Below are 25011 nucleotides of genomic sequence, written 5' to 3' on the forward strand. Positions count from 1 at the left end.
TAGAGGAAGAGTATTAAGGAAGGATGTAGATATAAGAAACAGATGGAGAATATACTTTGAAGGACTTTTGAATGAGGAAAATGTGACAACTCACAGAGAAGATGGGCAGCCTTATGAGGGGATGGTGCAGAACATCAGTAGAGTGAAATTGAAGAAGGACATGAGGAGGATGAAGAATGGAAAATCAGCAGGACTTGATAGGATCCCAGTGGAGGCATGGAAGGCACTGAGGGAAGAGGGAAGTGACCTGTGGGACCTGTTCATAAAAGTTTGCCAACAGGAAAATATACCCGAGGAGTGGAGGGAAAGTACTCTTGTCTCCATCTACAAGGGTAAAGTGGATGCACAAGACTGTAAAAATTACAGAGGAATAAAGTTGACGTCCCACACAATGAAAATCCTAGAAAGGGTTCTTGATGGAAGATTGAGGAAGGAGGTGAAGATTGCAAATGAGCAATTTGACTTTATGCCTGGTCGATCAACGACAGATGCTATCTTTGGGTTATGGAAGATGATGGAAAAGTTTTGAGAGCAACAACGGGGGCTAATCTTTATTGATCTGGAGAAAGCATACGATAGCCTGTTAAGGCAAGAAGTCTGGAGGTGTCTGAGGGAGAAGAAGGTATCGAAGAAATATGTCAGGTTGGTGCAGGAGATGTGCGGAAATGTGAAGACGAGTTTGGACCTGCCTGGGACAGACAGAAAGTTTTCAAGTGACGGTTGGCTTGCATCAAGGGTCAGCATTAAGTCCATTCCTGTTTAATATTGTGATGGAGGTGGTGAGTAAAGATGCGCCTTGGGACAATGTATTCGGATTTCATCTTGCTGTGTGCAGAATCAAGAGAAGATGGCAGCTAAAGTGGAAAGATGGAGGAAAGCACTGGAAAAGAGAGGTATGAGATTGAGCAGAAGTAAGACAGAGTACATGTGTTGCAAAGTGGATGGCAGCCAGGAAATAGATCTGGAGCTGGAAGGAAAGGGAAGGTTAGGGACTTTAGATACTGAGGATGGAGAGGCCATGAAGGAAGTGGGATGCAGGATACAAGCAGGATAGAGAGATGGCTGGAGTGTTATGCAATAAGAAGGTGCCGATCAATCTAAAAGGCATAATCTCTAGGACAGTAGAAACAAGTTATGATACATGCTATAGAAACTGTGGCTCTGAGGAAAAATAACATTAGCAGGATGGAGGTAGTGGAGATGAGAATGCTTAGGTGGGTGTGTGGTGTGACCAGAAAGGATCGTCTGAGAAATGACTATGTGAGGGGAATGGTGAAAGTTATGAACTTAGGAGAAAGATACAGGAGGCAAGGTTGAGATGGTTTGGTCATGTGATGAAGAGGGAGAATGAATATGTGGGAAGAAGGTATAATTCTATTTTCAATGAATTTTCCTCTCGATGAATTTTCTCCTGCGATAAATTTTCACCGTGATGAATTGTCCTTGAATCTCATACAACTGTAGCATTTTGAATAGCTTTCCTCTTGGTACCTTGTCATATGTCTTTTCCACATCTACAAAACTTAAATACAGATTTTGTTATATTCCCAAGATTTCTCAACTATTTGTTGTAAAGCAAAAATCTGATCCTGACAGCCTTTATCTGGCCTGAACCCAGCTTCTTCTTCACTAAGCTTCCTTTCCACAATAATTCTCAACCATTTCTCAAGTATACTTCCGTAAATCTTACCAGGAACTCTCAGTAGGGAAATACCTCTGTAATTCTCACATTCAGTTTCATTTCTCTTTTTATATATGGATACTATGACAGCTCTACTCAAATCATCTGGAAATCGTCTCTCTGTCCAGGCCTTCTGAACTATGCAGTGTAGCACTGAAAGACTTTTATACCTCCATACTTGAGCATTTCTGGTCAAATATCATCTACTCCTGCTGCCTATCCACATTTCTGGCTTTTTCTACTTCAAGTATAGATATGTATTACTGATTGCATGCCTGTTGAGTGTTTTTTTTTTACCACTGTGATTTCACTGCTCGTTTCATTTAGCAATTTTTCACAGTAATTACTCCATAGATCGAGGATATCTTTATCTCTAGTTTTCATGTTACCTTTATGGCCTTTAATTCCTTCTACAGCACTCTTTCCTCCATTTCTGAGCTTTTTCAACAACCTCCAGAATATTTTCCACCTTCTTGATATTTATTTTCTATGTTCTTAACAAATTCTTCCCATGACTTTTGTTTAGCTATTTTTACAGAGTGTTTAGCTTTCTTACATTTGTCTTTGTATTGTGTAAGATCACAAGCTGATTTATTTGCCAGGATCTTTTGATATGCTTTCTTCTTTTTTTCTTCACTGCCTCATTAACTTACTGTGTCCACATTGGAGTTCTGATTTTTCTATCCTTGCAGACAACCTCACCACACTCTCTGGCTGAATCAATCAATGTTTTTTTCAGAGCTGGCCACTGAATTTCCACGGTTTGGTTCCATACTCACACTCTTTCATTTTTTCTTCTATAATGTTTGTATATTTTAGTCTACAGTTCAAATCTGAGAGAGAGCTGTTCAACTTTTATTCGCTTTAAAACTTTCTTATATGTTCTTCTTTTCAATATGAAATTCAATTTTATCCTGCTCAAGACAAAATAATGATCACTTTCAGTTTCAAATCTTCTGTACATCTGGTGTCCTGCACCAGGGAGAAAACATCATTATCGACAATAACATAGTCAATGAGACTTTTCTCATTGACTACGTTATTATAGGATACACATGTGAATTTGTATGTTGGAACATTGTGCACATTTTAATGTTGGATCATTGTATGAGTAATAACCAATTCATGTTCTGAGCAGAAATCCAACAAGTATTTGTCATTATTATTAGCTTTGCTCTTTTTCCCAAATTTTCCCAAAATATTTTTGTATGTCTGACAGTCATTTCCTACTATAATAAATTTAGTTTAATCCTTTATCCAAGTGTATGCAAACAATGTTTGCCCCTGAAAATATCTTCAGGACTGAGGTAAGGTGGTACAACACTATACACAACACAACGTATAGGTAAATATGACCACTCCTTTTGTTTCTGCCTTAGTATCTCCACGTTTGGGTCTGTCTCCCACTGACGAGACCTCAATAAAGGTCGAAACCAGTCTAGGTAGTGGCCCTCCCCTTAATGCATAGCAGTATACATGTCTGCAAAGAGATGTGCTTTGCATTATGGGAGATACTAAGACAAGGAGTGATGAGATCTAGTTCCACCTTTGCTGCGAGTTACCTAGTGTTGTACCACCTTACCTCAGTCCTGAAGATATTTTCAAGCGCAAACTTTGTTTGCTTACACTTCGATAAAGGATTAAACTAAATTTATTAGTCTAACCAAGTGCAAAATAAATTTCCAACATCATTTCCTACTCTGCTATTTAGATCCTCAACAAGGACCAACTTTTCCTTTTTCGTTGTATCAGCTGCTTTCTATAAAGCCTCAAAAAATTCTTCCACTTCTACCTTAGTAGAACCTTCTTTGTGACCATAGGCACAGATAAGTGTCATTGTTCAGTTCCCCTTTCTGATATTTGCTCACATCACTCTACTTGATATTGCCTGCCATTCAAGAAGATTAGCCTCGTATTTTGTGTTGAATACTATGGTTACTCCTTCTTATCCTTGATTTTCATTGCCTGAATATAACATTTGGTATTTATTGCTCAGAAAGATCTCACCAGTTTTTTCTTTTTTTTGTTTCAGTCACCCCTATTATGCCAATCTGGTATAGCTCCTTTTCTTTACCCAGGCTTCTTATGTTGATTGTACCAATCTTCAACTCTGGTGATGTTGAGCTCGGGGTGTGTTTCAAGATTTATTCCAGTAGCTGACTTTTCGCTGTTTGCCCTGGTTCCGTGGCAAAATCAATGGAGGCCTTGTTTAACCGGCAATCCCAAGCTGGCATAATCTTTTAAAAGAGTTATTCTTTCATATTCATTCTTTCTTTTACTTGCAGCATATCGATAGATTCTTGTGGGTTGTCTTTAGCACTCAGAGCCAGTTTGTTTCATACTCAGACTTTGGTGTTTCCATACAACATTTGTGACTATTCTAGCCTGCTGCTTATAATTTTCATAATGAACATCATCCTTTTCTTACGTATCTCTTGCTTAATAAGATTACACAACCATTTGATTTCTACCCTGTTTATTCTTCGAACTCTTAGGACACACTCTGATATCGCATCATTTAAGGATTGTTTAAATGCTTCCCATGCACTGTCAATATTCTTTCCATTCATCAACAGATCCCATTCCACTGAACTTAGTATACTCCTCAGTTGACCATAATTTCCTGCTTTGTAGTTCATCATGTAACCTTTTCTGAATGGAGTATTCATAAACTTAGTCACTTTCCAAGTGAGTGCTGCATGATCACTGTCACCAACCGGAGGCAGAATAGTTTAGTCTTTAACTGAAACCCCCTCTGACACTATAATCAAATCTAACACTCTTTGCCCTTGAGTTCCTTCTGTCACATGCTGCTTAAGGAAGTTGTCCTGCAACAACAGCTCAATAAATGCATTTTCATTCTTCTTATGAGATTCTACTGCTACCCAATCAATATTTGGATAATTAAAGTCTCCCATTATGATTACTCTTTTCGTGCTCATCTTTTCTATTTGGTGATGCATTTCTTCATCACTAGCAATAATCCACCAGGTCTGTAACAACACCTTACTATGTAATTGATCCTCCTAGATTCCACCTCACATCAGATGGCTTTAAACTCACTGGCACATGAAATATTGTTAGTAGTGGTACAACAATCATAGGTCTCACTCTAACTGGATTCAAGTCATCTGATATCATTTGCAGCAGGTTCCTCCTCTCCTATCCTCCTTAAAAATAGTGTACCCTTTACACTCAATACCAGTTAGTATGTCTGATTCTGATAGCCGGGTCTCACCAATTCCTACAGTATGAGGTCTCAGCATATTGACTAAGGCAACAAGCTCTATCCCTTTGTTTTTGATACTCCTAGCATCTGTGTACAATAATAATCTACCTGCATGTTCTTTTGTATTCTGCAGTCTGCATGACACAGTTGGACAACTTGCAGATCTCTATTCTTCTCTAGTGCCTTATACATGTGGACATCTTTGCTCATGTTTGATGGGTCTGAACCTGACAAACACATAGTTGAAATCATTCTCTCCTCGTCACCATTTCCATGACAAAGCCCATTCCCCTCATTAACACAGTTATATAACATTGTTACTCTTACACTCACATTCTCACCATTCCTTCCTTTATAATTTAGTTTCCCTGACTTTATGTGTTAGGTCTCATACTAGTTATTAGTTTTTCCTAACTCCTGATATCAAACACATTCAGGTGTAGGCTTCCCTCTTATAAAAATCCATTCTTCCCTCAAACTCACTCCACATATCCAAAAACTCACATCCATTCCTTCTACACAGATTACGCATCGAATCATTTGCCACCATAGCCATTCTTCTTAATTCATTTTGATCATATTGAGGTAAAATACTGACTGACATACTAATTAATTAAGCTTGCTCTCTTTGGTATTAATTACTGTGATAACTGTTTATTGCATTGGGTTATTTTGTATCAATACCAACACATTCAGATTGTTCCCTTTGTAAACTGCAGTTTACAGAATCGTTTTTGTTTTGAAAAACAAAAAAAAACTAGTTTTCTTCTGACTTGAAAACTCAACACATGCAGTGAAAAAATGCAGAAATATTTTAGTAAAAACTGCTAACATCACTGGCAGGCCTGCAGTACAGTTTTTGGTTTGCCAGTGATGATGTTAGTAGTGTTTTTACCTTTATTTTTTTTTGGATGTTTATCACCATCATTTAAGGTATAGCCAGTGGTGAGCTATAAGGGGCTCGCACAAGCCCTTTGTTCATTTTTTCTCAAATTTGCCAGCCACTTGTTATTCTTGTAGAATTAGAAAATACCACCGTGGAATGTATATGTGTTACTATAGTTCGCCCACCATTTCTAGATCCCTTCTTGGCTTGGTGCCAAGAATAGTCGATTCATGCTGAAGGGGAGAAAGAAATGAAGGATGTACGAATTGGTTGCCAACATGCGAAATCACCTGCTTTCTTGTCTGTCGCTGTACTAGTACTAGCTTGATTTTTGTTGTTCTCTTTTTGCATTTTTTTTTATTATTAATTTGTATGATGGATCCAGTACAGTCAACAAGTTCTATTGTTACTCGTTTCAGAAGCTCTTGCAAAAGAATATTGAATAATGTGCTGACATTCTGTGAAAAAGAATCGTCAGAAGGCCGTCTTCTTGTTCCCCTTTCTCAAGTCATAAAACGTGCAAGTGCAATTGCGGGCGTATCGGGGTCGACTGTTAAAAGAATTTGTAGGGAATCAAAAGGTGAAGGTAAGCCAAAATTTAAATCTAAAAAAAAGCGCCAGAGAAAGAAAACCATCGAAACCGTAGCTTTGAATGATTTTGATGTAGACGTCATAAGAAGAGCTATTCACGAATTTTACGTGGTCGAGAAAAGAGTGCCAACTGTTCTGAAATTGATTCCTGTGCTTAAAGAAAAAATTTATTTTCCTTGGAAAAGAGAAACTTTAAGGAAAATACTTCATGAAATCAGATTTTGTTTTAAAAAGTCCCAGAATAAATGGAAACTTATCGTGGAGCAAAGTGACATTGTTTTATGTAGAACGTAGTATTTGCACGTATTAACACTCTACGTACATTTTTCCAACTGTTATACAAGCAAAATAGTTACATTTTAAAAACAGCAACATTCATAAAAGAAAAGCTAAATTTTCTGACCTGTAATAATAAACAAACTCAGTTTGTTTATTATTACATCCCAGAAGACAGACTGATTGCCCTATTATCGGAATGGATTCTCCTTTTTCTGACATGCGCAGAAGTGTCGAGGGACCTCAAATCGGTGAGCGAACTATATAATTGCTACTTTCAATTCTTATGGATTTTCTGATAATCATATAAAAAATCATTTCGTTGCATTTTTTTTATGATGGAACTAGTGTAATGTTAGGAAACAAATCAGGTGTTGCAATCAAACTTCTGACAGAAGGACCGCCACCACGATAGCAAGACTACGAACAGGACATTATAGAGGAATGAAGATCAATACAGATGATACGAGAACATATAGAAACTCCAACAACTGCCCCAATACTGAACTGACACCCACTCACATCTTTACCTGTCCAGCAATTACAGCAGCCTTGCAAGAAATAGATCCTAATCCTGAACAACAGCTCTATACAAACAAAATCACAGACATAGCCAAAGCAGTACAAGGAGCACACGGAAACATCTAAGACTCTTCAAAGGACAAGACAACAACAATCAAACTTCTACAAAAATTTCCCAACGTTGTGATTTGGTATTGCGTTCATCGTTTACACTTAGCATTAGACGATTCCATAAAAAACATTAAAGAAATAAATCATTTTGAAATATTTATGGATAAATTATATGCTATTTATCATCATTCACCAAAAAACAATGTGAATTAAATACGATTGCAAAAGACCTATCGAAATTATAAAGATCAGCCGTGTATTTGGACCAGGATGCGCAGCTTGCAGTTTACGAACGGCTCTTGCTTTGTGGAGAAATTACCCAGCTTTATGCAAGCATTTTGCATCAAATGATAAATATAAGAGCTTTTTAAACCGACTTCTCAATTTGAAATTTTTAAAAGATCTAGCATTAATGATTGATATCCTACAGGAATTATCATATCATCAGAAACTCTACAAAGTCGCAATATAAGTATTATAAGGACTAAGTTAGTCTGATTTTTCTATCCTTGCAGACAACCTCACCACATGCCTCTCTGGCTGAATCAATCAGGGTTTTCTTCAAGGTTTGCCACCGTATCTACAAGATTTTGTTCTTGTTCTCAAACTCTTTCATTTTTTCTTCAATAATCTTTGTGTATTTTAGTCTACAGCTCACATCTGAGAGTTGCTCAACTTTTATTCGCTTTAAAACTTTTCTACATGTCATTCTTTTCAATATGAAATTCAATTTTATCCTGCTCAAGACTAAATAGTGATCGTTTCCAATTTCAAATCCTTTGTACACTCTGGTGTCATGCACTAGGGAGAAAACATCACTTTCAACAATAACATAGTCAATGAGACTTTTCTTATTCCTTGCCTCTTCTCTCCATGTGAATTTGTGCACATTTTTATGTTGGAACATGGTGTTAGTAATAACCAGTCCATGTCCTGAGCAGAAATCCAACATGTATTTGCCATTATTATTATTAGCTTTGCTCTTTTCTCCAAATTTTTCCAAAACATTTTTTTATGTCTGACAATCACTTCCTACTCTGCTATTTAGATCCCCAACAAGGACCAACTTTTCCTTTTTCATTCTGTCAGTTGCTTTTTCTAAAGTCTCAAAAAATTCCTCCACTTCTACCTTAGTAGAGCCTTCTGTGGGACCATAGGCACAAATAAGTCTCATTGTCCAGGTCTCCATTCTGATATTTGCCCACATCACTCTACTTGACGCTGCCTTTCATTCAAGAAAATGAGACTCGTATTTTGTGTTGAATACCATGGATGCTACTCCTTTTTCTTGATTGTCATTGCCTGAATATAACATTTTGTATTTATTGCTGAGAAAGATCTCACCAGTTTTTGTCTTTTTTGTTTGACTCACCCCTATTATGTTGATCTGGAACTTATCTAATTCATCAGCTAGCTCCATTTGTTTGCCATTCAGGCTTCTTATGTTGATAGTACCAATCTTTGACTCTGGTGATGTTGAGTTGGGGGGGGGGATGCTTTCAGATTTGTTCCAGTAGCTGACTTTTCGCTGCTCGCCCTGGTTCCCTGACGTAAACAACGGGGGCCTTGTTTAACTGAGCGACGCCCCAGCCGGAATGAAATTTTGTCATGTTGTACCATTATTTTGTATATTGGTTTAAGACAATAAGAATACAATTGGGTCAGCTAAATCCCAAATTGCCAGCCCATCCTCATTCGTTCATTATCCAGGTAGATATCCAACAGGGTGCACCACGAGAAGGTGAGGATTGGACATTAGGTCAGAAGCCCTGGTTGGTTCTCTGCATTCCTTTAAAGGCTATGTGGAGGTCTCCTCTCAGTTATACAGCTTTGACCCTTAAGCACCCCAAAATATTTCTTAATTCTTTAAAATATTTCTTACTTTTTTTAAAAATATGTTTAAAAGAAATATTTTTTAACATATTTCTCATATGGGAAATTTCTTTTCACATGCATCCACAATGAATTTTTGTGTGATTAATTTTCCTCTGCGATGAATAGTCTTCTCGATGAATTTTCCTTACGATTAATTTTCTCCACGATGAATAATCTCTGTGATGAATGTCCAGACACAGTTGTGTGGTGTCAATGGAGCAATGTATCAAGCAATACTTAGTCTTTATTTGAGTGGTAAATCAGCAGTTAGAACTGAAGGAAGTACAGGGAGATGGTTTAATGCCAAATCTGCTGTCATACAAGGATGTACATTATCCCCTCTGTTATTTATTATCTACACGGATCACATTATGAAGGAAAGTGGTATTAAACATGATATCAAAATTGGAGATGTTAATCTCAGCTCTTTACTTTATGCACATGATGTTATACTGTTAAATAAATTCAATAAGTCTGCAAGATTCCCTGACTAAATTGAATAGTTGTTGCAACAGTTATTCAATTTTGTCAGGGAATCAACTGCATTGTAAATGGAGAACGTACCTATAAAACAAGTAAAACATTTCAGCTACTTGGGCACAAGTTTTAGTGAAATTGGTAAATTAAATATGGAAATAGACAACAGAATCAACAAATTATGAAGGAAAGTGGTATTAAACATGATATCAAAATTGGAGATGTTAATCTCAGCTCTTTACTTTATGCACATGATGTTATACTGTTAAATAAATTCAATAAGTCTGCAAGATTCCCTGACTAAATTGAATAATTGTTGCAACAGTTATTCAATTTTGTCAGGGAATCAACTGCATTGTAAATGGAGAACGTACCTATAAAACAAGTAAAACATTTCAGCTACTTGGGCACAAGTTTTAGTGAAATTGGTAAATTAAATATGGAAATAGACAACAGAATCAACAAAACCGATATGATAGGAAGTCAACTGAATAAATTTATATGGAATAAGAGAGAAATTAGTCAAAACACTAGATTAGCTGTATACAAGATAGTGTTCAAATCAATTTTAACTTATGGATCTGAGAGCTAAGTTAGAAATAAAACACTTGACCAAAGAGTAGAGACCACTGATATGAGAATCCTGAGAAAGACTAAAGGCATGAACAGATGGCATCAGTGGCAATATCATATTAAAAACTAGGGTATTTGGAAACAACTTAACACTTTAGCATCCAGAAATGTGTTAGCAGAGATGATCTCAGGTAGTATGGTCACTTAAACAGAATGGGAGAGAAAAGATTTGCAAAACAATTGTTCTCTGCCAGATTGGCAGAGAAAAAAAGACCAAGAGGAAGACCAAGATATAGGTGGACTGATACAGTAAAAAGTGCCTTAGAAGATAGGAATATAAGATCTGACAATGTTGGAGTCTTGACAGATAACAGATTGATTTTGAGGAAAATTGTAGATAGGAAGTTAGTAATGATGTAAGTTTTTCATGTAGTACTATCATATCCTGTACACCCCTTGAGGGTACATATCAGGAATTTGATGATGACGATGATAACTCTTCTAAATGCAGATGGCATGGAGATTACAAATGCAGAAGTTGTTCAACTAATAAGTACCCAATTTGTAAAAGCTATCATTTGGTGTATGTGACATTGAGCTCACTGCTACTTCTTCACTGGATGGAGAAATTCATGTAAATGAGGATGAGGTATTAGAGCTGTTGCACAAACTGAATAAGAATTCAGCAATAGGGACTGATAGGATATCAACACGCCCACTAAAAGAGTGTTCAGTTGAACTGGCTATTCCTTTTATCAGATGGTTTAGTATGAGTCTCAGAATAGGGAAGATTCTACAGGAATGGAAACAATGTATGGTAATTCCCCTGCACAAGGGTGGTGCAATGTAGTGGTGAAGATTGCAGGAAAATTAGTTAAGATTCAGAAATCGGTTGATAGTGAATCTCTACTTTGCAATGAGCAACATGGGTATATTAATTAAGGTCACATTTTTAGCAACTTGCTCACATTCTATAACAACGTTACCATTTAACTAGACAAAGGGAATGGATACACCATGGTACTTTTGTATTTTGTTAAGGCTTTTGACAGAATACAGCATGGTAGACTCTTGCATAAATTGGAGAATATGGTTTCAGATTATAGAATATTAACGTGGATCAGAGGATGGTTGACTGACAGATATCAAACAGTGGTATATGGTGGATGTGAGTCTGCACGATTTAAGGTAACCAGTGATATGCCTCAAGGATCAGTGTTTGGTCCACTGTTATTTAATCTATACATTAATGAAATTGGGAAGGATTTGACAAGTGACATACAGCTATTTGCTGATGATGCAAAGATAGGTAGGGTAATCAGGAATGCTGCTAATATGCAGTACTTGCAGAATGATTTGAATATGCTGGAATTATGAGCATGGGAAAATGGATGTCAATAAATGTAAAGTCATTCACTCTGGCGTGATTATGCTAGAAGAAATTGATGAAGCTAGGGATCTTGGAATGTTAGTAGACAGGAAGTTGAAGTTCAGGAACAAAGTAGCAAAGATTGCAAATAGGACTCAAAAGATAATTGCAATGCTAAAACATTCACATGTAAAGATAAGGATGTCGTTTTGCCTCTTTACAAGGCCTTGATAAGACCCCACTTGGACTATCGTGTGCAGGTCTGATCTTCTGGCTTCCATTGTGTTTCTGATATGTTGGAGAGAGTACAAAGGAGAGTGTTAAAATGATATCAGGATTGTGGAATACTGATTATGAAGACAAATTAAGAATATGTAGACTGTAGACACTAGCAAACAAGAGAAAGAGGGGTGATAATATGACTGAGACTTAAAACTTCTGAAAGGGTCATACAGGATTTCACTTGCTGGAGTGGAGAAAGGAAAAGAGGGCATCCCTGGAAGCTGAGAATGAATGCGCTAAGAAGGGGAATGCGCTAAGAAGGGGATTAGAGCTAGATTTTTCTCTCACAGAGTAATGCGTCTGCACGGTTAGCCTAGTGGTGATGCACTTCTCAACCATGTGCCTGGGGAAGGAGTGTCCTAGGTTCGATTCCTGTGGCCAATGTAAGGAGCTCAAGGATCTTCCTTAGCCATAGCCAAGTTAGCTGGTCTTGGGTGTGGGCAGCAGGTTTTTTCTCCCAAGTTTATCTGGGGTTTTTCATCCCGCAATCAGGCAACCTGGCCCCCTGAACACACAGGCTACAGTCATAGGATACCTCCAGGAATAAGGAGCAACCAACTGATTCCGTAGGATTTCAGTTTCAAATGCCTAGACGGTAAAAAGTGTAGGTCTACGCGTGAGTGTAAATTAGGATAGGATAGGGCGATGCATGATTGGAATGGATTGCCATTGGATGTTGTGAGTGGAAGCAGTGTGAATGAATTCAAGAATAAGTATGATAGCTGGTGCATGCAGTATGTGGTCTTCCTCGATGATACCCTGACTCCCTGGAGGTCTCTCTTAATAATAATAATGTAAAAAAAGTACATTGAGTATAATATGCAAATTCAAATAATCATACCTGTGGTATAGAAAATGGAATGTCATTATTATCCATCAAGCTTGCTAAGTCCCGCTCACAGAATTCCATTATTATATATATACTAAGGGGAAAAAAATCATAATAATCACTTACTGTCAAAGCAAACTTATAATTAAAACTAAGTGCTGAAATGTTAACATTTGCATTAATTTATATCAAAAATAAGTTATCATTAATTATTGTAAACAATGATCAATGCAAAAGCAGAATTCCAGATGTAGGTTATTCTCATATTCATTCATGCACCATCACACCAGGACACAGAACAGCAGTATTCAAAGCAGGTGCCTCACACATACACACACACACAGAGCAGTTTTGATATAAGACATTAAGTTATTGAAAGGATCCAATGCATGTGCACCATTCTCAACTTCTAGAAACAATAATGGCTTCCAAGTAAATAACAAATGTTAAGGGATATTATGCAGGATACCATGATAGTCATAACCAACACAAATTTCATTACTACACTATCTGATCAAAAATATCTTAGACACCCCTTTTGTGGTAGTAGATATGGCTATATACATCACAACCATGGCTTGTACAGGTATAAAAGGAAGCAAATGGTCTTGCAATCTTCATGAATGCAACATTAACAATGAAATGGGTCACAATGATGAGCTCAGTGCTTTTCAACATGGCACTATCATAGGGTGCAACCTGTGCAACAATGTAATTTGGGAAATTTCTGCTCTGCTGAAGATACCCCAATCCAAACTGCAGACCAGGCCAAATCAACACATCAGTGATTGATCTCATTAATGCCCTTCTTCTGGAAGGAAATTACCATAGCAAAGTACCAAAATCTTTAGTGGAAAGCCTTCCCAGAAGATTGAAGACTGTTATAGCAGCAAAAGATGGAAAAACTCCATATTAATACCAACAATGCCTTTCACATTAGAGTAAGAGTTGGGATGAGCAGCCATCCATATATGTTTGATCAGATAATGTATTAGTTTAGTTTGCTTTATGGTCAGTGCTTTTAATTAAAGCAATGAAATTGCATCAATCCATATAAATCTTGATCTTCCTCTGCTGCCTTCCCTTTTCCATATTTTTCAATAATATTTCCTTTCCCATTCTAATTATTACAGATATAAAAGGAAGCACATGGTCTTCAATCTTCATAAATATATTAAACATAAAATAGGTCATACCAATGACAGCTTGGAGCTATAACATGGAACAAGGAGTTGAGTGGTAAGGAAATAAATGCCGCATGGGAAATGGCAAAGACAAACATAGCGCATCAATGTGTGAATATATTCTGAAGGCAAAAAGGCTGAATAAGGTAGGTGTAAAATGGATGAACGTGGAGCTTAAGCATGAAATCTGGAAAAAGAAAGTACTTTGGAGAAAGTACAAATGAATAATGTAATAATAAGTCACATGAAGGGTATAAAGAACAAGCCAGGAGAGTGACACAGTTAGTATCATCATTAAATTCCTGCTATGTATCCTCAAGGGTTGTACAGAATATGATAGTACTACATGAAAAATTTACAGCATTACTAACTTCCTATCTACAATTTTCCTCCATTCTTTGCCATTCAGGCTTCTTATGTTGATAGTACCGATCTTTAACTCTGGTGATGTTGAGTTGGGGGCGTGTTTTCAGATTTGTTCTGGTAGCTGACTTTTCGCTGTTCACCCTGGTTCCCTGGTGAAAACAACGGGGGCCTTGTTTAACCTGGCGACGCACCAGCTGGCATGAAATTTTTTCATGTTGTACCACCATTTTGTATTTTGGTTTAAGCCAATAAGAATACAATTTGGTCAGCTAAATCCCAAATTGCCACTCCATCCTCGTTCATTCAGTATCCAGGTAGATACCAACAGGATGCACCACGAGAAGGTGAGGATTGGACATTAGGTCAGAAGCCCTAGTCGGTTCTCCGCATTCCTTTAAAGGCAATGTGGAGGTCTCCTCTCAGTTATACAGCTTTGATCCTTAAGCACCCCTCAGTTAGTAAGGAAAACGAAAGTAGAGTATGAGCAGAAATTGGAAATCAAACAAAGAAAAAACTTAGAGAGTTTTTTAGATATGTGGCAAGTAGAAAGAAGAATGATCATGGTAATTGAGGTATTTAGTGAAAAATTTATAAGGGTGTTTCATCCTGTCAGAGTGGAATCATGAGAAATTAAGTATAGAGGACATAGGAATGAATGGCTTAATTGTGAGTGAGCAGGAGGTATTTAAGGAAATAAATAACCTTGATGTCAATAAGGCGGATTTGATGACATATCACCATGTGTCTTAAGGGAATGTTCCAGGGAATTGGCAGTAGCACTGGCATGCCTGTTTAATAAGAGTCTTACAACAACACAGGTTCAAAGGGAGTGGAAAGAAGGTAAAATTGTTCATCTGCATAAAAGTGGTGAAAGGCTGTAGCTTCAAATCATAGGCCAGTCTGTATATCTAAAGTTGTGGTGAAGGTACTGAAGAGATTGGTGAGAAGTAGGATATAAAAATGGGTTGATAACAGCAGTATTCTCTATGGTTAACAGCATGAGTTTGTTAAAGGGAGATCATGTTTTACCAACTTACTTATGTACCATAACAAGGTGACAAATACCTTGGAGAGGGGAGATACATATATAGTGGTGTACTTGGATTTTGCAAAAGTTTTTCATAGACTGCCACATGAAAAGCTGATAAATAAATTGAAACAAATGTGATTGGATAACAGACTTCTGAGTTGGATCAGTGACTAGTTGTCAGATAGGTATCAGAAAATTGTATATGGGGGGTGCAGTATCCTGAAAGAGGAAGGTCACTAGTGGAGTGTCACAGGGGTCAGTTTTGGGAGATTATTGTTTAATTTGTATGTTAATGATATTGAGATGTGTTTACCTAGTGATATGCATCTGTTTGCAGATGATGCAAAACTGAGGAGTCAAGTGGATGTTACGGCCTTACAAGAGGACCTGAATAGATTGCATGAATAGGCAGGTAAATGGAACTGTTAGTTCAATGTTGCAAAGTGTAAGGTTTTGAGATTTGGTAAGCAATGATGGGGAAACTTTAAAGGAAGTAGAAGAGAATGAGAGATCTAGGAATGATTGTGGACAAGAACCTGAAATTCAGGGACCACAGTGCCCAAGTTGGGAAGACGTCACATCGGATAAAGGCAATGATGAAGAGGACTCTGACATGCAGAAATAGAAATTATGATGCTATTATATAAGGCCTTGATTACACCCCATAATGATTGTTGTGCACCGATTTGGTCGCCGGGTTTTCAAGGTGACGAGGATATGTTGGAAAGGGTCCAGAGAAGATTCATAAAGGTTGTTAGTGGTCTTTGGAATGTGGAGTACGAGGACAGATTGAGAAAATGCAAGTTGCAGAGCCTCATGAATAGGAGGAAGGGGGGGGGTGATATGATTGAGACATATAAGCCAGTCATGGATTGTTATTGGAGAACCAGGGTTTAGTTAGGGGGATGGCAGTTCAGAGAGAGATGTGTGAGGAACGTATATTTCCATGCCAATGAGGATTTCTTTGATGTGTGTGTGTTGGGGGGGGGGAGGCACTGTTGAGGCCATGTTATGGTACGGAGAATGGTTTCTCTATTGTGGAAGTTATGCTCGAGAGTCTGTCTTTCTTATTGCACATTCCCACTATATTTTAAACAGCTAATACCAATTAAACTTATGAAGGCTTTTACAAACAATGACAGTAACACTGTGACAAAAATAAATCTTCCTCATAAATCAATCCCATCAAAAAATGACATCACAAACAGCTACACACAAACCAAGCCAGGAATCTCTTCACTAAAACCTCTCTTTGACTGATCTGATTTTCCCTTTCAGTCATTTTCCGACCGTAGGTGACTTTGTAGGCATTGTCCACAAAGTGTTCTTGGTAAGATTTTTACAGGGTAGTTCACTTGCTTTCCCAATCCCCCAATTTTATCCAGGCTTAGGACCGGCATATGGCTGGGACGTATTTATGACTGTAATCCACGTGTGTGTTCACAGGACCGGTTTGCCTGTTCTGGGGGATGAAAAACCCGAGTTTCCAGGTGGAAAAAACCCCTTACCACTGTATGAGACCAGCTAACTCACCTTTGGTCGAAAGAGACCAGATAAAGGTCCCTCAGGTCACTGACAGGAATCGTACCCAGGTCTTTTTGACCAAAGGGCTTAGTCTATACTGATTGAGCTATGGAGGCTCTAACATCTCTTTCACATCCATTAACACAAACATAAATGATGTTCATCACCACTTGCAGTTTCCATACCACTCCTATTCTTGACAGAAACTTAGATTGCATCTACATCTCCTACTGTCCACATTCAGTGTCCAAGCTCAACATAATATGCCAGAGAATGGCTAATCTAGAATGTTTCCTAGCTCCATTTAGTAACATTAATCGGTCTCCAAACACTGATAACCATTCTGACCTCTTCACATTCCTTTTTTAAATAAGTTAGGAAATTATAGATCTTTTTTTACTCATCTACAATCCAAGTATCCAAATAGTGAAGTCATCTTCCTGGGCAACCTCAATGACCACAATTCCACTTGGCTCCCCTATTCCAGCACGACTGACCAAGCCGAACGAGAAGCAGAAGTCTTTGCCATAATAATAGATCTAACACAAATAGTACATCTATCCATTCAAATTCCTGATAACAAGCTTTACTCTCCAAATACTCTGAATCTCTTTTTGACTAGTTCTCCTCCAGATACACTGTCAAGGTCACCTCTCCTCTTGGTAACTCTGACCACAATTTTGTACAAGTCTCCTCTCTCAGAGAACTCCCTTCCCCCCAACAACTCCTAACTTCACATTCCTCTGGCACTACACAACAACAATTACCACTTGCAGCTCTTCAAAAAACATCAATAAACTTCTATCTCAGTCCTTATCAGCACCCCACACAGAATTGATGTACCTATAGGTTTCTTGATGACCTCTTGTATATAGGACCAATTAAAAATATATATATATATATCACGAGCCTAAACATTTTGGACTTGTGGAGCATGCTATCGACACTAAACACAGAATTCACTGGAACCAGGCAAGAGTTCATAAAAGATATTTCCTAATAGAACATCTTTATAAAGAAACCTACAAAACCTAATTTAACATTCCTAATTTAAAAAGATCTGATGGTCAACATCTATCCCCTTTAGAGGAGATAGTCTTTTTAAATCTTCTAATCTTTCCTAACTTTATTTTATCTATGTATATATTTATAGAATTTATTTATCCATCCATCCATCTTCAGGGCCCACTTTTCCTAATTGGGTTGTGGGGTCAGCAGCTGTAAGAGGGACTGCCAATGGTCATGATCCTCTGCCACCAAGCTCAGGTGTTCTGGTGGGGTCCATCCAAGGTTTTGGATACAGTCTATCCAGCGAGTCCTTGGCCTTCCACATGGCCTCCCAACCTCTGGCTTGGCAAAGAGGGCCTGCTGGGGGAGCCTCTCTTGTGGCATTCTGACCAGGTGCTCATCATAACTGTGATCTCTCAACACGGAGAAGCAGCAGTTGAGTATTGAGGGTTTCCAGAATTGCAGAGCTTCGGACCCTATCGAGTCTTGTCAGCCCCACAACCCCTTGAAGGAACCTCATTTCAGCCGCTTGGATTCGTGTCCACATTCTTTCAGTCATTACCCAGCTCTCATGACCATAGGTGAGGATGGGAACACAGACTGTATTGAAGACAGCCAGCTTTGCCTTCTGGCTTAACTCCCACTTCAATACTACCGAACGGCCAAGCTCCTGGAATATTGCGGGAATTTATTTATTTTTAAATAATAGACCTTTTTTTAGTTATCTTACATTAACTACTTAGGTGGTACTTTTTAGAATTGTCTGATATTATTTAATTGACTTTCTGTGATCTTGTACTGACAATGCCCATGATACTTAGGCAAAAATTCTATGTTAATAAAGTTTTTTATGACAGTTTTCCTCTTTTTATAATTCTTTTCATTACTGAAACAAAGTGCCACCATCCTTCATAATGTGATTCATCATTATCATCAATTTCCTGATATGTACCTTCAAGGGGGTATTCAGGCTACTATGACAGCACTACATGATTAAATATACATTATTATTAATCTCCTATCCACAATTTTCCTCCAAATTGTCTATTACTTGAATTCCAATACTGTCACATGTAACATTTCGTGCTTCCATGGCACTTTTGATTGAATCAATCCACCTAGACTTTTTTTTTCCCCTATGAGTCTCTTTACTGGTATCTTGGTATCAAACACTTTTGCTCACTTTTCCTCACTCGTTCTATTTAAGTGGCCATACCATCTTGGGTTAGCTCTGCTTGCACATTCTTGAATGCTAACAATGTCAAATTCCTTTCTAATATCTTCATTTTTAATATGATTCTGCCATTGATGCCATTGGTTCACTCCCCTAATTTTTCTTAGAATCCTCATATCTGTGGTCTCTAGTCTTTGATCAAGTCCTTCATATCTAACCCAATTCTCAGATCATAATTTAAAACTGGTTTGAACACTGTCTTGTATACTGCTAGTTTGGTGTTTTGGCTAATTTCTCTCTTATTCAATATAAATTTATTCAGCTAGCTACCTCATACCAGTTTTGTTTATTCTGTTGTCTATTTCCATATTTAACTTGCCATTGTCACTAAAAACTGTGCCTAAATAGCTGAAATATTTTACTTCTTCAGACAGGTATAATGTTATACCTGTCTGATGATATAGCAGTTATGATATAATAGTGCATCTTTTAGTTTGTTTACGTTTCTCTTGACTGTGAATGGCCCCATATGGTCTGTAAGTATTTGTGTGTGTATGTTTTGAAAATTTTAACTTTTTTAGAATAGATTTGTGTATATTTTATTGTAGCAAATGATAAAATAGACTGGTATCTACATATATTTTATGCATTCATGACATACCTAACTTTTTCTTAATTTTTTTGATATTTCTAAGCCACGTGCATAAGTGGATCCACATGGTTCAAATCCACGTTCTTCAAGGGTTAACTGTATATATACAGTCACCCCTCGACTTATGTCCATTCGCATTACGAACTTTTGAAGATATGTCTGTGATCCCATAAGACAGTGTCTCTCAAAGTGTGGTACGTGTTCCACCGGGGGTACGCGAAAGGTCTTGGGGGGGGGGGGGGTATGTGGCAATTTTCGGCTATGCCTCATTAATGCATGGAATCATTATACAGGTATCCCTCGATGTTACTGCATATATCAAAATTGCATTAATTAAATCTAATAATCAATGGTAAAAATTACAATTTGTCCATGATCGATTACTGTATTAATAATTCGTTTTATATGGTACTCTTTTAGGAAAAATAAAAAATGAATGCAAAGTAAATGTTTAATAAATGCTTGTACCTACATTAGCTAATGCATTTTTTTTTTTTTTATCAAAAGAAGTTATTAAGAGTCGTTTGAACAGTTTTAGTTTTTTTCTTATCAGTATAAATTCTACAATAACAAGCAAAATGATTCTCCAGACCTCGGCAAACAAGCAATAAAGCATAAAGAAAAAACACTGCAAGTATAATACATGATGGTACAAATTTAGTGGATATTGAATCCAACATTATTTCATAGCCAAACATAGAAACTACAAGAGTTGCGTGCCAAATATATAGAAACTAAAAGTTTCAGCGGATGCAAGCATAAGCAACCTTATGGACAACTCGTAGTAAAGGTGAAGTAAGCACCAGATCGCTTTCCTTAGTATTTTCCATAATGTAGTTTCCATCTCCTAGAGGACATGCATGATAAATAAGCCTTTGGCTCTCTATTTCAGTAATACATGATGGTTTATTTATTTTCAGTTACAATCTAGAAATTAGTGAACAAATAAAAATAAACCATACAATACTGACATCAAAGGTCATGGTGTCTCTCAGACACAATTTACTGTCAAATATCACAAACCTTTACATACCATGTGTTAAACCAAACTGACAGCAAAAAACAGTGCGGAATATCACTCTAACATATGAATGCACAGCTACTCGTGACCTCCAAGCTATACATTGAATTGTATAAGAATATTCATATTAAACATTTTGCATGTATCTGTCAGATCAGGCTGCAACCTCTGCAGGGTTAAATGCACATTAATCCAAACTCCTTGCCGTGTATATCAAGGGATTGCCGCAATTAATTTTGCCACGATAAGCAAGGGATACCTGTATTTCTCAACAAATAGTGCAGTTAGAGACAACTGAGATAAAAACAGCACTAACTAACGAATCACATCTTCCCTCCAACAGAAACTGCTATAGAGACAAATAAATCCATATGTTGCCGGTGCAACATATGGTTTTGCTTGACACCACCCCGTCGCGAACGTGTTAAAACTAAGAAATATACAGTGAATGTGTTTCAGATATTATGGAATTCGGCTGAAAAGAATTAGCATTTCAACTCAACTGTTGAAATGCTAATTTGTCTTTGGTTCGTGCAATCTTTTGTTAATTCCGCACCAATCATATGCACTTGTTCATAGCTGCTCTACATATCTCGAGTCTTGTAAACTACTGGCAATTTTTGCTTGAAATAATGGAAGATATTTGGTTAGATGACTTTGACGATGCACACAAGGTAACTGTTCTCGATGCCAAAAGTAGCGATAGCGAACAGAAGCATCTTGGTAAGTCACACAATTTGTAGGTTTTTTTTTTTTTTTCTGAAAACTTTAGTTTCTGAAAATCCCCACATATATCTCGCACCACAATTTTTAGCTTTAATTTTGGGAAAAAAAAGTGCGAGTTATATTCGAGTAAATACGGTAATTTTTTTTTTGCTTTCAAATTCTTAAGTATGGATCATTGATTAAAGATTGGATTTATAAAACCCACAAAAGAGAGCAATACAGCAAATACAAGTAGCTGTAACCAACAAGAAAACGTTGATATTGCATCTGGATCAAATGAAATTGATAAGGGTGTGTTGTCTGACATCTCTAGAGAACCAACTAGGAAGAAGATGAAAAATCTTCCTAAGTATATGAATTACTTGAAATGTAGATTTTCATGGAAAGGAAACGAAGAGGAACCTATTCCAAATTTTGTTTTATTAAAACAAACCATATTTTTTGTTTACATGAACATATAATTTCAAATAAAACAGACATTTACAATGAAATATACTTTATTTATTTATTATTTCATAATAAATAAATGATGCTGATATTATCTGCATCCAGGAAACCAAACTTCAACAAACCAACAGACTAAACATTAAAAACTATGAAATCATAAGACAAGATAGGCCTACGGACCAAAATGGAGGAAGGCTTCTGACACTAATGTGAAACTTGTCATATAAAGTTGTTGAGTTAGACATAGTATCAGAAGGAACTGAAATACAAGGAATCCAAATACTGGAACCAAGTAAAAAACCATTAAACATATTCTATTGTTATCATCCTCCTGACAAACCTGGACCAAATCTTTCCAACCTATCCCATCTCATTGAAGAAAAATCGGTTATCTTAGGAGACATGAATAGCTAACACCTGTTATGGGGTTCTGAGGAAATAAACCTAAGAGGAGCAAACCCGAGTAATTTTTTGATGAAACAGAACTAATAACTCTCAACAGTGGAGAACCTACTTATCTGTCTCATTCTTATGGTACAAAAGATGCCCTAAATATCACAGCAGTGTCTCCTGATCTTCACGACAAAGCTATTTGGTCTATTTTGAAACCAGTAGGAAGCAACTACTCCAATATTAATCAATCTGAACCCAAAAATGACTAGTCCCACCCCCCCAAAAAAATTTAATTGTAACTTCCAGAAGGCAAATTGGGAGAAATACAAGAATGAAGTAAGTAAAATGCTGAAAGATCACACATACCATGATGACTTAGACAAAGACTATATAACTTGGAAGAATACTATCTTAAATGCAGCAAAGAAAAGTATCCCAAAGGGTTACAGGAGAAAAGTTATTTCAAACTACACAAATGTTCACCAGGAACTTACCAGTAAAATAACTAAACGAAATGAATTATTTAACATCTTAAAAATGGGAAGCTTTCAAGAAACCAGGATTGAGTACAAGATTAATGCTGAAATTAACCAAAAATATAATACATTACAAAGAATTTGGATTTAAGTTGTGGCAAGAATTTTGCCACAACTTAAATCCAAACACTTCAGATACCAAACTTTGGAAACTGATTGCTAATTTACAAAGAGACCTACCAAAGGCAAGTGAGACTAACACGCTAAAAGATCCAGATGGAAATATCAAAATTGGAGATAGGGAGATCGCAAATACCTTGGCCTTTCATTTTCAAAATATAAGCAAACTAGAGATGAATACTAGGAAAGACCATCAAATATCAAAACAGACTCGGCAGCAGAAAAATGCTGCAAACTCCCCAAAATAGCAAAACAAACTATTCTCGGATCCATTTACAATCTCTAAATTCAGAGATGCCTTGGAGAGACTAGATATAAATAAATCATGTGGACCAGATCACATACAAAGAATTATGATCAAACATCTTCCTTCCCTAGCCCTAGATTGGCTACTTCGCCTATACAACAATAGCCTAAAACAAGGAAAAGTTCCGAAAGACTGGAAGACAGCCACAATCATACCAATCTTAAAGCCTAACAAACCACAAGACCAACCAAGAAGTTATAGACCAATTTCACTGACTTCAATTCCAGGCAAATTAATGGAAAAAATGATACTCCAACATATGAATTACTATCTAAACAAAAATAGTATACCACCACATTTTCAGGCTGCCTTTAGAAGAAATCACTCAACAACTGATCAACTTTTCTACTTAACCCAGACAATTCAAGATAACTTCAAGACCAACCTACCAAATTTTATAGATTTATAGATTTCAGCAATGCCTTTGACAAAGTGTGGAGGCAGAAACTCTTTCCCAAACTTTGTCATATTGGAATAGAAGGGAAAGTTCTTAACTGGATCTATGACTTTCTAAGAAATAGAACAATTCGAGTTAAAATAAATAATACCTTTTCCAAGAAAGTGAAAATAAGACAGGGACTCCCTCAAGGTAGCATTTTGAGCCCACTCCTTTTTTCCATCTACTTAAATGACTTAGATAAAAATATAAATAAAGAAACAAAGATAACTATGTTTGCTGATGATTTGGTCCTATTCTCAGCTCACAACAACCTAGAAACAGCAGAAGGTCACTTAAACATAGCCATTGAAAATTCAGCTACATGCTGCAAAAACCAAAAAAATCAAAATTAACCCTACTAAATCAGAAATCTGTGTTTTTACTATTAATAACCACCTCAGAAAGTGGAGACCAAAGATTAAGCTAAACAGTCAACTAATTACATTCAATGAAAACCCCAAATACCTTAGAGTTACTCTAGATCCATCGCTAAGCTTCAATAAACATATCAACAATGTTGCAGTCAGAGCAAAAAGAAGACTAATATCATGTAAAGTATCTCAGGTAAAGAGTGGGGAGCCGATGCTAAAACCTTAAAAGTCACATATACCTCTATTATCCATCCCATAATGGAATATGCTTCGCCTATGGATGCAAACATCACAAACCAGTTTAGACAAGCTTATAAAAATTCAGAAAAATGCAGCTCAAATCATATGTGGACTAAGGAATACAACTCCTGGAAAAATAGCAGAATTCGAATCCAACCTTGTTCCTTTAAAAATTAGGTGGCAAGAAAATCTAACCAAATTTGTAGAAAAAAGAGCCAACCTTGCGCATCATAGAACAAGTGAACTTTTTAAAAACTGGAAACCAACAAACAGAATAAAGAAAAAATCAACAATGCATGAAATCATAGAAAATAAAATTCCCTTGGATTGTCTAAATAAAATAGCCGACTTCCCAGCATTTCCTCCAAATCAAGACAGGAAAAATATAGTTATCAACTCTGAAGTAGGGAAACATGAGAAAAAAAGCCTAGAAAACTCTGAAATCTTGAGATCATTAGCCCTTTCAAAAATAATGGAATATGGACCTGACTCAATAAAGATCTACACAGATGGCTCCAAAAATCCAAATGGCAATTCTGGGAGTGGTGTACTCATCTATGGCTCTCATAATAATATAGAACTAAAAACAACTAACAGTATTGGATGCAACTCATACCATGCTGAATTAATAGCCATTAACACAGCACTGCAATATTTGGACAAATAAAACCCGAAGGAGTTTATATTTTTCACAGATTCCTTAGCAGCCCTTCAAGCTATTAACAACTGCTACACTAGCCATCAAGAAATACTTAGAGACATAGCAAAAAAC

The 25011-nt window shown here is 36.9% G+C and overlaps 2 protein-coding genes across 2 annotated transcripts in view; one reads left to right on the forward strand and one right to left on the reverse strand.

Annotated features, from left to right (window-relative positions):
* Cdc2rk (cyclin-dependent kinase 10) overlaps nucleotides 1–25011 on the reverse strand; it is a 189696-nt gene that overhangs the window by 159029 nt on the left and 5656 nt on the right. Inside the window, exon 2 of the mRNA XM_090397623.1 lies at nucleotides 12714–12795. Within this exon, the coding sequence (XP_090253749.1) occupies nucleotides 12714–12782 (69 nt within the window). The 5' untranslated portion in view covers nucleotides 12783–12795. The remainder of the gene's footprint in view (nucleotides 1–12713; nucleotides 12796–25011) is intronic.
* AlaRS (alanine--tRNA ligase, cytoplasmic) overlaps nucleotides 13275–25011 on the forward strand; it is a 329791-nt gene continuing 318054 nt past the window's right edge. Inside the window, exon 1 of the mRNA XM_090398495.1 lies at nucleotides 13275–13412. Within this exon, the coding sequence (XP_090254621.1) occupies nucleotides 13275–13412 (138 nt within the window). The remainder of the gene's footprint in view (nucleotides 13413–25011) is intronic.

The sequence above is a fragment of the Typopeltis vanoorti genome, chromosome 9 (genome assembly GCF_054136105.1).
Source record: "Typopeltis vanoorti isolate ZY-2024b chromosome 9, IOZ_Tvanoo_1.0, whole genome shotgun sequence".
Lineage (NCBI taxonomy): Eukaryota > Metazoa > Arthropoda > Arachnida > Uropygi > Thelyphonidae > Typopeltis > Typopeltis vanoorti.